This window comes from Bubalus bubalis, chromosome 9 (genome assembly GCF_019923935.1).
Source record: "Bubalus bubalis isolate 160015118507 breed Murrah chromosome 9, NDDB_SH_1, whole genome shotgun sequence".
NCBI lineage: Eukaryota > Metazoa > Chordata > Mammalia > Artiodactyla > Bovidae > Bubalus > Bubalus bubalis.
This window is the reverse complement of record NC_059165.1, coordinates 91,181,501-91,194,344: the sequence shown is the minus strand read 5'-3', so window position 1 is coordinate 91,194,344 and position 12,844 is coordinate 91,181,501. Positions and strand designations below refer to the sequence as shown.

The following is a 12,844-nucleotide window of genomic DNA, read 5'->3' as shown; positions in this document are numbered from 1 at the left end:
GAGTTGTCCTCTGCCAACACCTGGCCCCATCCCTACAGCTTCAGGGTGGAACTCCTCCCCATGGGGGTTAGAGTGTAGAAAGAGAGGTCGCTCAGTCGTGTCCGACTCTTTGCAACCCCGTGGATTGTAGCCTACCAGGCTGCTCTGTCCATGGGATTCTCCAGGCAAGAATACTGGAGTGGGGTGCCATTTCCTTTGCTAGGGAATCTTCCTGATCCAGGGATTGAACCCAGATCTCCCACACTGCAGGCAGGCTTTTTACCATCTGAGCCACCAGGGAAGCCCTGTATGGGGAAGGATGTCTTAAATTTCGCCATCCTCTCCCCAGCTTCTTTAACTTAGACTAAGTTAGAATTTCTCAATAAACAATCTATTCACTTGCGAGCAAATTCAACCCTATTAATGAAAACCTTTGCTTTTCTTCTCTGAAATGTTCTATTTTGCAAGGAGGTGCTGTCGAGTGCCTAAGACGCAGCCTAGCACACGTTGTATGCTGAGTGCACTTTAAACATTATAAAAGATTAAGATAAAACATTTATTAAGAATGAGAAGCTGGATACCCATCTGCTGAAAAGGCGTCCCCCGAAGGGTGCATGCGCTTGTCTGGTAAAACTAATATAAAACGTTCCTGACAAGAACACAGGCGCACGTGTTTGAATACCCGGAATTGAGCTAGGGCATTGACTTTAGCTGCCTGCAGCTCTGCGTCTCGGTCGTTCAACAGATATTTAGGGAGCAGCGCCTTACTGCCTCAGTTTCCCCCTGGGTTAAACGTGGGATCGTTATAGTAATCTTTGATTAAATGAAATCAGGGCTGTGACCGCGCTTTACAAAACAAAATGCGTAAAGCCCTTTGTAGGGATAGGAGAAGACAGTCTTATTTTAGAGTCTATTCGAACTTGCATAGCTTTGTACAGAGGCACAACTGTTTCTTCTTCTTCCAGCGCAGGGATATCACTGCAGGCTCCCTTCTTTTGACAGAGTGAATTTAGGGGAAGATTTATTGAAGGGGATTTATTTACACTAATGAGAATATGATTACCTGATGCAAGATATACTTACTTGCGCCTACTGTGTACCAGGCATTGGGCTGGGCTCTTTATAAAGAATAAAGATCCTAAATTAAATGCCAATTCTTTCCCTAGAGTCGAAGATCTGATATACAACGGTTTCTTAGGGTCATATCAGGACACGAATACAAAATAGTGTTCCTGCGCCACCCCCTGGAGAGAAAATGAAATAGAAAATGAGATTGCGCATGTGGAAAAGCGCCTAGCTCCCACGCTTGCGACGCAGCAAACCAGTCCCTGAAATGTGTTCTATAATTGTAACGACAACTAATTAGAAATAACTGAGGTGTGTCAGACTCGGTGCTAATCCCTCTACATCTATTTAGTGAATTTTACTCTCCCTCAAACAAAGAAGTAGTATTGATCATCCCATTGCGCAGATAAAGAAACTGAAGCACAGAAAAACCTGCATATCTAGTGTAAGAACACTTAGAGTGATGGAGCTGATAAGGTTTTATTTATTGTTTTATCCACAAAGCCTATAGCAATGCCTGGCGTAGTAGACGCTGAATTTGTCTTTGTGGGAAAAGTGGGTGATTAATATCTGCTTTCGAAAAGGTTTTTTGTTTTAAGAAATAATTAAAGACAGCTGACTGCAGAACTAGTCCAGAGGTCCCAAGTACTCTTCTCCCAGTCCCAGACCTAGTACTGTCAGTCATCATATCAAACCTTAATCTTAGTACAATCCACAGACTCTATTCACATCGTAATACCTTTTTCATAGAAGTGGTTGGCACTTTGCAAAATGACATGGTTGCTAAGCTATGGTTAATAGTCTCAGCTAAAATGCCACTCTTCGCTTTTTGCACCTAAGTATTGCATCGCGTGCACCCAGCTCGAGGCAACCACGCCCCCGGGAAAATCCAAGCATGGAATGCAAACCCTCGGTATTAGAGCAGCCGCGCCGCCGCCTAAGGGGTTACCCGGGTTGGGTGGTGGTGGTGGGGAGGGTGTTCCTGCGCTTGCGCGCGGCGTCGCTTCGCTCCGCCCCCGAAGCGCGGTCAGATGACCCGCCCAACCGGCGTCGGCCTATAAAGTCTCGGGTGTTGACGTCAGCGTTCTCTTCCGCCGTCGTCGCCGCCATCCTCGGCGCGACCTAGCTTGCTCGGATCTGCCTGGGAGAATCCACCGCCATCCGCCACCATGGTGAGCAACGCTGTTCAACCGGGGGCCTGAAACGGCAGCGAGGCCTCGGCAGGGCTAGCGCTGCCAAGCCTGGAGACCTGTGGCCTCCCTGACTGGGAGGAGACATGGCGGCGGCCGGGGCCGGTGGAGCCGGGGCAGGTGAAGCGGCTGCCGCCATGTCTGCACGCCGCACTGCTCGCCGACCTCCGCTTCCGGGGGCGCCGCCGCCTCGCGGGGTCCCGGGCCCGGCTGAAGCTGGGGCGGAGGCGGGGCGGGGGGGTATGATGATGTGGCAGACGCTGTAATGGCGGGCGCCGCAGCGCGAGCCGGGAGAGGGGAGCCGCCTTATGTAACCCGCGGGCCGGGAGTTTCAGTCTGATTTTCTGTCGGGAGCCGTGGGCGTCTTGGAAATGGCTAAAGGAGAGAAGAGTAAGACCTTTAGAAGCGCCCGATCTTCTCCCGCTGTGTAATCTTGGCCTGGTGTCTTGTCTTTCGTGAACCTCCCAGTTGTGAACACCTGATCTAAAGCCACGAGGTGGAGGTTCGCGCCTGGTAGGGCTGCGCAACCCCCCTCCCCAAACCGGGGGTGGCATATTTATGAATCGAAGGTGGGGTGGGTGGCTCTAACTGACCCCCACAACCCCAGAGAGGGGTGACCTTGGAGTTCGGAGAGCTCCTATGGTTGGGAAGCCTTGGGGTATACCAGTGCCCACACAGTAGGACACTTGAGGTTCAGCTGGACCCCACGAGACCCCAGTATGTACGTAGTATAAAGGTAATCTGTTGTCAGTCTTTGGGACTTAGTCCCCAATTTCTGTTCTGAGTTCTCACTTTGGGTGTGACAGCCAAGATCAGGCTTTTCAGGGACAGGGTGAATTGGACATCTTTAAAGGGGTATTAACAAAGAAAGGGGGATTTAGGTCGGAGTTGGCAGCACCGGGGACCAGCCTCTTTTGGCTAGGGCCCTGCAGCCTCTATTGATCAAAGTCTCTGTGCCAAGGATCCTTCCTGGAGTGCTGGCCTGTCATGACCCTCCCCTCCTCCACCCTGCCCAGGTGAACTTCACAGTAGACCAGATCCGGGCCATCATGGACAAGAAGGCCAACATCCGGAACATGTCTGTCATTGCCCACGTGGACCATGGCAAGTCCACTCTGACGGACTCCCTGGTGTGCAAGGCGGGTATCATCGCCTCTGCCCGGGCTGGGGAGACCCGCTTCACTGACACCCGGAAGGACGAGCAGGAGCGTTGCATCACCATCAAGTCAACGTGAGCAAGTCCCCTGGTGTCGTCTCCACAAGGACAGGGGGATGCTGCTTGCTCTGAGTCCTTAGTAGTGGGCAGGAAGGATAGACATAGGCCTTTCCCCACAGACTTCTGGGGAGAGGAGCACTTTGTAACTGGGCTTCTGAACTGGGAGGGATGATGGCGCTTCATCTGGTGGGATAGGCACTTTTGCCTCCAGGGGAAGAGGCACAGTGATGGGTGGTAGAGTTAAGGAGTTTGGAGGGGAAGGGAGCTGGGGGCTCTTGGCAACGTCTGAAGGATGCTATTGGCATCTGGGGTCAATGCTAAAGTCCTGCTGTGTGCACGGCAGCCCCCTGTGAGTTTTCTGACCCCAGATGTCAGGGTGAGAACCTCCCCCACCCCAAAGAAAAAGCAGTGACAGCAGTTGTCTTCATTTAGTCATTTGTCCTTGGTCATTGCTCTGAGGCTCACTGCCCTGCAGGGCAGGGAAGGGTGAAAAGTAGCCTTTGGGATTTCTAGCTCCTATGTAGTCGCTGCCTTTTAACAACAGGTGTGTCGAGCCTGGGAGGACCCAGGTGGACTCTGGTGCCAGGGAAGTGGCTGTCCTTGGCAGAGGGTGCTGCAAAGATAAATGTCCCCAGATGCGGTGGCTCTTGTGTTGGGAGTCTCAAGTTCATCTTTAAGGATGAGTAATGCAGGGGGAGGGAACAGGTTGCAGCATCTGCCTGGCTTTTTATTGGATCCCAGCCTCACTTAAGAATGAAGAGCGTCCACCTGACTCCCCCTCAGTGGGAACCTGATTGACCACAGGCCAGGCTAAGGTGTGGCTTCCACCTGGCTCACCTGTTCCCATCTTTTCAGGGCCATCTCCCTTTTCTACGAGCTTTCAGAGAATGACTTGAATTTCATCAAGCAGAGCAAGGATGGCTCTGGCTTCCTCATCAACCTCATCGACTCCCCTGGGCACGTCGACTTTTCCTCAGAGGTGACAGCTGCACTCCGTGTCACTGACGGTGCCTTGGTGGTGGTGGACTGCGTGTCGGGTAAGCAGTGGGCACCCCCTAGGACGGCTTGGAACCTGGGGCTGTCCCCTCTCTGGCTGCAAGAGCGCCTCATCCCCTGCTGGTCTGCAGGTGTGTGTGTGCAGACAGAGACGGTGCTGCGCCAGGCCATCGCCGAGCGCATCAAGCCAGTGCTGATGATGAACAAGATGGACCGGGCCCTGCTTGAGCTGCAGCTGGAGCCTGAGGAGCTCTACCAAACCTTCCAGCGCATCGTGGAGAACGTCAACGTCATCATCTCCACTTACGGCGAGGGCGAGAGCGGCCCCATGGGCAACATCATGGTAGGACAGCCTAACTGCTGGGTTTAGGGTACCTCTCTCTGCTGTGTTCCTAGTAGCCCCTTCCAGTGCTCCCATGGGGCAGACTGGAAGGGCTGTGGTCTTGGGCTGCCCCTGGGGAACTGCTTCTGAATCAGTGACTTCCTGGGGATTCTTGGGAGGTGGAAACTGGGGTTCAAGGAACCTTAGAGTGACAGGAAAGCTGGACTTCTGGGGAGGTGAGGTAGTGGCTCCCCCTGCTTGCTGACAGGTGCATGGGGCAGTCCCTGTGGGATCTCTGCACACATTCCCACCCACCCCCCCCACCCCCCGGGGCGGGGGTTGGGCACCTTGTACATGATGACTAAAATTTCTTCACTTTGACCTGATGGCTATTGAAGAAATCTAAGGTCTGAGGTGTGGAGTGCCTGGGGATTTTGTAGCTGTGGTTTTCATCCAACTATTCCAGCTAAACTTGTCTCTTGTTCTTGCAGATCGACCCCGTCCTTGGTACTGTTGGCTTCGGGTCTGGTCTCCACGGTTGGGCCTTTACCCTGAAGCAGTTTGCTGAGATGTATGTGGCCAAGTTTGCTGCCAAGGGCGAGGGACAGCTAGGGCCTGCTGAGCGGGCCAAGAAGGTGGAGGACATGATGAAAAAGCTGTGGGGAGACCGGTAAGTGTTCAAGACACTGCTCAAGTGTCTGTAGGGTTTTTCTCACCCAGATTACCACCCCCCTCGCCGCTGATTTCTCTCACTCTTGGGTTGGGTGTTCTCCGAACAGGTACTTTGATCCAGCCACCGGCAAGTTCAGCAAGTCAGCCAACAGCCCTGATGGCAAGAAGCTGCCACGGACGTTCTGCCAGCTCATCCTGGACCCAATCTTCAAGGTGAGCCAGTGTAAGCTTGGTAGATACCCATTCCCAGGGCTGTCCTTGGGCTCCCCAGACACTCTGGTACCCAACCTGCTGCAACCGATGGCAAGATGCCACAAGGCAAGGCAGGGCCAGGCTGCATGTCAGCTCGTGGAACAAGGATGAGACGGCAGGCCCTCAGTTCAACCCTGGCTAGCAGCTCTCCCACACTCTTGGGCTGCATCTTGGGGTCAGTCAGCCTTCTTGACTGGCAGCAGGCGAGATGTGGCAGAAAGGGCTGACTATTGTAAGCCGGTGAGTTTTCAGTGAGAATGTGCCCATTTACTTAGGGTGAGTTTTTTTAAGTCTGTTGAGAGATTTCCCTATTATTTGCTAGATTAAGTCAGGCGTTTGATGGTAAGTGAGGATTTTTGCAGCTTTGGCCCTGCTCCATCCATGCCCTTCAGGCTCTAGCATGTTTAACTGCAGACTTCAAGTATGTTTGCAAGCCCACTTTGCCATCTTTCCTGCATGTTAGGTGTTTGATGCAATCATGAACTTCAAGAAAGAGGAGACTGCAAAACTAATTGAAAAACTAGACATCAAGTTGGACAGTGAAGATAAGGACAAGGAGGGCAAACCACTTCTGAAGGTAAGTGGAGAGGCTCTGCCTGGAGTCCCACCTTCTTGGAGCTGCTTGTGTTGATTTTCTTTCTGGTCTCTTGCTGACGTTTCCCCCTCACATCCTCTACTCTAGGCTGTGATGCGCCGCTGGCTGCCTGCTGGGGATGCCCTGCTGCAGATGATCACCATCCACCTGCCTTCCCCTGTGACGGCCCAGAAGTACCGCTGTGAGCTCCTGTACGAGGGGCCCCCAGACGATGAGGCAGCCATGGGTATGTGGGGCCTGCCTGCACCCCGGGGGCCTGATGCTGGACAGAGCCTCAGGAGTTTGGAAAGCTGAGCTGCCATGGAATCACATGGGGGGGTTTCATTTCTCTTCTCAGGCATTAAAAGCTGTGATCCCAAAGGCCCTCTCATGATGTACATTTCCAAAATGGTGCCGACCTCTGACAAAGGTCGGTTCTATGCCTTCGGCCGGGTCTTCTCAGGGCTGGTGTCTACTGGCCTGAAGGTCCGCATCATGGGACCCAACTATACTCCTGGGAAGAAGGAGGACCTGTACCTGAAGCCGATCCAGAGGTGAGGTACTCAGGGAGTTAGAGGGGGCCGAACAGCCTCCTGCTCCTCCTCCATCCAGTGAGGGGGGAAGGGTTGGGTCATCTGAATGTAAGAGACCTGCCCGGGGGAGGGGAGCACCAGGAAATAGTACCCTTCCTCCAGCTAAGGGTTCTCAGTGTGACGCAGTCCTGAGCTGAGAAGCAGGTAGGAAATTAGAGTGATCCCAAAGACCGCAGTTGAGGGTGGCGCACCCCCGTCACTGCTGCAGGTGTGGAACTCTCTGAGGCCTTGACTGCAGTAGGGTGCAGAGACTTGCACAGGCACAGCAGCACATTGCCTGGTCTTGGGGTGATAAGAGCCAGAACCAGCACTGAGATGTCACTGGGTTACTGGCCTCTGGTGAGCTGGCTCTACCCTTCTAGACATGAAGACAGCCACAGGCTCAAAGGAGGGGAACTTTGTGCTTCCACTGCAGGAGGCTTGGGTTCAGTCGCTGGTCTAGAAATTAATACGTGTGCAGTGTGGTACTACCAAAAAAACAGGGAGGCTTGTCTGGTGACTTGGGATCTGCCCCACAAGTTCTAGTGTGTTGACATCTTTTGTGTCGTTCCCCCCTCCCCAGGACAATCCTGATGATGGGCCGTTATGTGGAGCCCATCGAGGATGTGCCTTGTGGCAACATTGTGGGCCTGGTGGGCGTGGACCAGTTCCTGGTGAAGACTGGCACCATCACCACCTTTGAGCATGCCCACAACATGCGGGTGATGAAGTTCAGTGTGAGCCCTGTTGTCAGGGTCGCTGTGGAGGCCAAGAACCCGGCCGACCTGCCCAAGCTGGTGGAAGGTCTGAAGCGGCTGGCCAAGTCGGACCCCATGGTGCAGGTGGGTGGCCCTTGGCCAAAGGTGACACCTGCCGCGGTGGGTTGTTGACTTGTTGATGTGGTGTGGCTGGGCTGACCTGGCAGAACTGCCCATTTAAATGGTGGTTTTCCACCCAGGAATCCAATTTTGATACACTACTTTGATACAGTCTTTTCAGACTGTTTGGACCCTGAGGCTCTTTTTAGAAGGTTAATGTTGAAAACTAGTAAAACGGGCCCTGATACCTTCCCCCTAAACCCTGTGTTGGGAGTCCACCTTGTCCAGCTGGAGCTGGCTTTCCACTTGCCCCCTGGAATCCCTTGGGTTACCGCATGGTCCTGGGTCCTGGGGTAGGTGTTGGGCTGACACTTGGCCTTCTGCAGTGCATCATCGAGGAGTCCGGGGAGCACATTATCGCGGGGGCTGGGGAGCTGCACTTGGAGATCTGCCTCAAGGACCTGGAGGAGGATCACGCTTGCATCCCCATCAAGGTGAGGCTGGCGCTGCCACGCAGTGACGGCTGGAGGCCTGCATCCCCTATACCAAGAGGGCTGATGGAGAGCATGACCTGGGTGGGCTCTGAGAGGCCCGCTGGTGGGGGTCACTCGATTCTCCTTCTGCCCCTTCTTGCCAGATAATATGTGCTGTTGTGACATCAGCCGTTTAGATGCGCAGGCAGGGTTGGAGTGTGAGGGGTCTGCTAACTTCTGCTAACAAGTTTACCAAAATAAAAAAAAAACTTGTGAAAAGGGCAGACCCTGAGGTTCTGTAGGCGGCCCCACCACCCCCAGCTGGTGTGCTGTTTTCCATTTTCTGCTTTTTCATAAAAAGGAGCTCAGATCTGTGTCTGCTTGGCCAAGGTTTTGGGTTTTTTTACATGCTGTTTTTCCTTGTTAAACCTTTTTAGTTATGGGAATGAAAGTTTCCATTCTTGAGGGAATTGACAGTTTTTTCATATATTTTCCTAAATAAGGAAACTATACTGAAATGGGATCTTGCACTTGTATGTTTGCAATCACTTTTCAATGAATACTGCACATACAGTTTTACCAAGTGTATTTAGCCAGCCCTGTTAGCAGTGGGCATTTAGCGAGTAGCTAGCTGCACACCTGTTTACACGAAGTCAGGAGGAGCCTGCTCTGCTCTCTTATCCTCTGCCAGTGTGAAGCGGGTATCATTAGGAAGATGTTTTTCTGGGGTGTCTGCTTTCTGGCGCAGACCTGACCCTGCACGTTCCTCTTCCAGAAATCTGACCCAGTTGTCTCGTACCGGGAGACTGTCAGCGAGGAGTCGAACGTGCTCTGCCTGTCCAAGTCCCCCAACAAGCACAACAGGCTTTACATGAAGGCGCGGCCCTTCCCTGATGGCCTGGCTGAGGACATCGACAAGGGCGAGGTGTCCGCCCGCCAGGAGCTCAAGCAGCGGGCCCGCTACCTGGCTGAGAAGTACGAGTGGGATGTGGCCGAGGCCCGTAAGATCTGGTGCTTCGGCCCTGATGGCACGGGCCCCAACATCCTCACAGACATCACCAAGGGTGTGCAGTACCTCAATGAAATCAAGGACAGTGTGGTGGCTGGCTTCCAGTGGGCCACCAAAGAGGTGAGGGGGTGCTCAGGCACAGCACTTCAGGGCCAGTCAGAGGCCGAGGTGGGATTGTGTGTGGTCTTGAGGACAGCTGTGGCCAGCGTCTCCCTCAGAGCTGCTGTGAAGGTGGGTTCTTGATGGTGGTCCTCCTTCCTCCATAGGGGGCACTGTGCGAGGAGAACATGCGGGGCGTGCGCTTTGACGTCCATGATGTGACGCTGCACGCTGATGCCATCCACCGTGGGGGTGGCCAGATCATCCCCACGGCTCGACGCTGCCTGTATGCCAGTGTGCTGACTGCCCAGCCGCGGCTCATGGAGCCCATCTATCTTGTGGAGATCCAGGTAAGGGGGCTGGGCTGGGAACCCCCAGCTGCTGTTTTGGGTTCCGTCCTGCCCAGCAGCTGCTCAGAGCCCTTTTTTGCCCGACAGTGTCCAGAACAAGTGGTTGGTGGCATCTACGGTGTCCTGAACAGGAAGCGGGGTCACGTCTTTGAGGAGACCCAGGTGGCCGGCACCCCCATGTTTGTTGTGAAGGCCTACCTTCCTGTCAATGAGTCCTTTGGTGAGTACCAGTCTGGTGTGGTCCTCAGATGCCCACTGCCTTTGGGGTGGAGCCCAGCAGACATAGAGCCCTGGCACATCCTTTCTCATCATGAGGGGAGCTGCCTACTGCAGTTTTCTGCAGCACACTTGTGAAGGAGGGAATGACCTATTTCTCTCTCACGTGGGTCTCAGGACTGTTGATTTAGTGTAGAGGCCTCGGCCTGTGGATCTAAGCACGGCCACAGAGCAGCTGTGCTGGAGATGTGGCTCATCCTCAGAAGGTGCCGATGGAGGCCTGGGACCCAGGAAGGGCCAGCCCTGCCTCAATCTTTAATCAGTAGCCCTTGGCGGGGGGAACCTTTGGGTGAGGTGTAGGGTAACGGGGTTAGCCTCTAACATGACTTCCGGGATCCTCTGGTGTGAGTCTGTGTTTCTGGTCTTGGCCAGGGGACCGTGAGGCACATACTGGGTTTCCCAGTCAGCACTGTTTGCCCCTTCTGCAGGCTTCACCGCTGACCTGAGGTCCAACACGGGCGGCCAGGCCTTCCCCCAGTGTGTGTTCGACCACTGGCAGATCCTGCCCGGTGACCCCTTTGACAACACCAGCCGCCCCAGTCAGGTAGTGGCAGAGACACGCAAGCGCAAAGGCCTGAAGGAAGGCATCCCAGCCCTGGACAACTTCCTGGACAAGTTGTAGGCGGCCTCCGCTTAGCCCGCCACCAGGTGGGACTCGGCACGGCCCCCGCGCCCAGGGACAAGTGACCACAGCAACAAGCCCCCACATTCTCCACAACACCTCGAGGCTGTCCAGACCCAGTAATGCTCTGCCTGACAGGTTTCTGGGGCCCACTTCGTGCCATCGCTCAACATGAACACTTGATGCCGTTTCTTTAGATATTTATTTCCAGATTTCAGGGGCAACAAGTGCCCTCGCAGCAGGGACTTATCTGGCCGGTGGGGATGGGGGAGGGGATGGGACAACCAATACTTTTTTGTTGAGAGGGAAACTTAATGTCAAAAAAAAGTTAAAAATAAACGCATTAAGAGGTTTATTTGGGTAAATGGACCCTAGTGGATTTTCCTCCAGAAGGGGGCAAGAAACAAGCGGGTAGATGTTCTCTTTGGACAGAAGCTAGAAGGCAGGAAACCCCGCCCGCACAGTGTCACTGAGCACCTCCAGCTGTATTAGTGCCATTGGAATAATAAACTCGACATGGTGGAGACTGCGTGTGTATGTGGTCTTTCTCCGTCTGCTCAGGCTCAAATGGGCTCCCTGGGCCAGTGAGTTAAGGCCATCGGTGGTATTCCAGTACAGTGTTGAGTATCCAGATGACAGTCCAGGAGTCCATCTGTCACAAGGCCAGCCAGACATCTGTGCTGTCCACAGGGGCAGCCACTTTGCCCATGTGTCCCCTAAGCGTTAGAAATGGAAGCAGTGTGCCTCAAGAACTGAGTGTTGGGTTGGTAAAATAGCTTGTTTGGATTTTTCTGTAACATGTCAGGGAAATAAACTGGAGGGACCTTTCGGCAAACCCAGTGTTCCCGTGAGCGACACTGGTGGTGCTGTAGCGGTCACGGCAGGCTTGGAAGCCCGCCTCTGCTCACTGTGGGCCCATCCTCCCTGGGGTGGCTCAGAGGTTAAAGCGTCTGCCTCCAATGCGCGAGACCCAGGTTCGATCCTTGCGTCTGGAAGATCCCCTGGAGAAGGAAATGGTAACGCGCTCCAGTATTCTTGCCTGGAGGATCCCATGGACAAGAGAAGCCTGGTAGGGTACAGTCCACAGGGTTGCAAAGAGTCGGACACGACTGAGCGACTTTTAAACTTCCCTTGTGGCTACTTCTATGCTGTTTGTTGCTAACTTGTGTCTGACTCTTGCAACCCCATGGACTGGAGCCCCCCAGGCTCTTCTGTCCATGGGATTACCCAGGCAAGAATACTAGAGTGGGCAGCCATTTCCTTCTCCAGGGAATCTTTTCGACACAGGGATGGAACTTTAGTCTCCTGTGTAGCAAGCAGATTCCTTACCATTGAGCCATCTGGTGTTGTGTGAAGAGGGAGGCAGAGTAGAAACCTGGTGAATATTGCCTAGGGCCAGGTGACCAAGGTCAACATCAGTGGTAAGTCCCCATGATGGTATGGCACCACATGGTCTTCCCAAAACTCATCTCTTCAGTTTTAACTGAGAAAAACAAGACAAATCCACATTGAGGGAACAGACCAGTCTTCAAGTCATCAAAACCCTGTAAATGAGACTCAAAAAAGCACAGAGGAACCTAAGAAGACAAATGTGGCGTGATCCTGGGATAAGAAAAGACAGGAGAAAGTCGAGTAAGGACTGGTTAATGTATCACTGTTGGTTCTTTAGTGGGGACAAATGTACCAGATTAATGAGGAAACAATAGGGAAAAGCGAATGTGAGAGAGTGCTGCTTTAGCTGTAAAGTGTGCTTTGGGTTTAGTGGAGGAAGGTGGTCCCCAGGCTGGAAGAAGAGCTTTTGTGTCAACGCTTAAGTGAGGATGAGGTGTGAGGTGAAGAAGGCAAGTCGTGGTGAAATGAAGTGGAATTGCATGAGGTTGGTACTATCATGACCAGAGGATGGCCTGTGTCAGATGGTATCTGAAGTGGTTCAGTGTGGGCTTTGGGTTCAGGCCTCTCTGGGGATGAATCTCAGTTAATGCATTTACTGGCTATGTGACTCTGGGTGGGTTACTTAGCCTCTCTGGGTCTGTTTCCCCAAGTATAGAACGAGTAAAATATTTTACTTCACGTTGTTGATTGGTATGCAGTAAGGCTCAGTCAATGCTGCTGCTGCTAAGTCGCTTCAGTTGTGTCCGACTCTATGCGACCCCATAGACGGCAGCCCACCAGGCTCCCCTGTCCCTGGGATTCTCCAGGCAAGAACACTGGAGTGGATTGCCATTTCCTTCTCCAATGCATGAAAGTGAAAGTGAAGTCGGTCAGTCGTGTCCGACTCTTAGCAACGCCATGGACTGCAGCCCACAGGCTCCTCCATCCATGGGAATTTCCAGGCAAGAGTACTGGAGTGGGGTGCCAT

The 12,844-nt window shown here is 53.4% G+C and overlaps 1 protein-coding gene and 1 non-coding gene across 2 annotated transcripts; both read left to right on the top strand.

The window, feature by feature from the left end:
• The first annotated feature begins 2,068 nt into the window (after window positions 1–2,068).
• On the top strand, window positions 2,069–11,009 carry EEF2 (eukaryotic translation elongation factor 2). Its single transcript, XM_006042533.4, has 15 exons — window positions 2,069–2,216; window positions 3,251–3,465; window positions 4,306–4,487; window positions 4,578–4,789; window positions 5,260–5,438; window positions 5,548–5,653; window positions 6,156–6,269; window positions 6,375–6,513; window positions 6,625–6,820; window positions 7,422–7,680; window positions 8,043–8,150; window positions 8,905–9,258; window positions 9,405–9,587; window positions 9,675–9,807; window positions 10,292–11,009. Exons 1-15 carry the CDS (start codon window positions 2,214–2,216, stop codon window positions 10,483–10,485), a joined length of 2,577 nt encoding a protein of 858 aa, XP_006042595.1. The 5' UTR covers window positions 2,069–2,213; the 3' UTR covers window positions 10,486–11,009.
• On the top strand, window positions 5,119–5,183 carry LOC112587171. Its single transcript, XR_003111698.1, has one exon. It is a non-coding gene; the product is annotated as a small nucleolar RNA SNORD37 (small nucleolar RNA).
• Window positions 11,010–12,844: the final 1,835 nt, after the last annotated feature.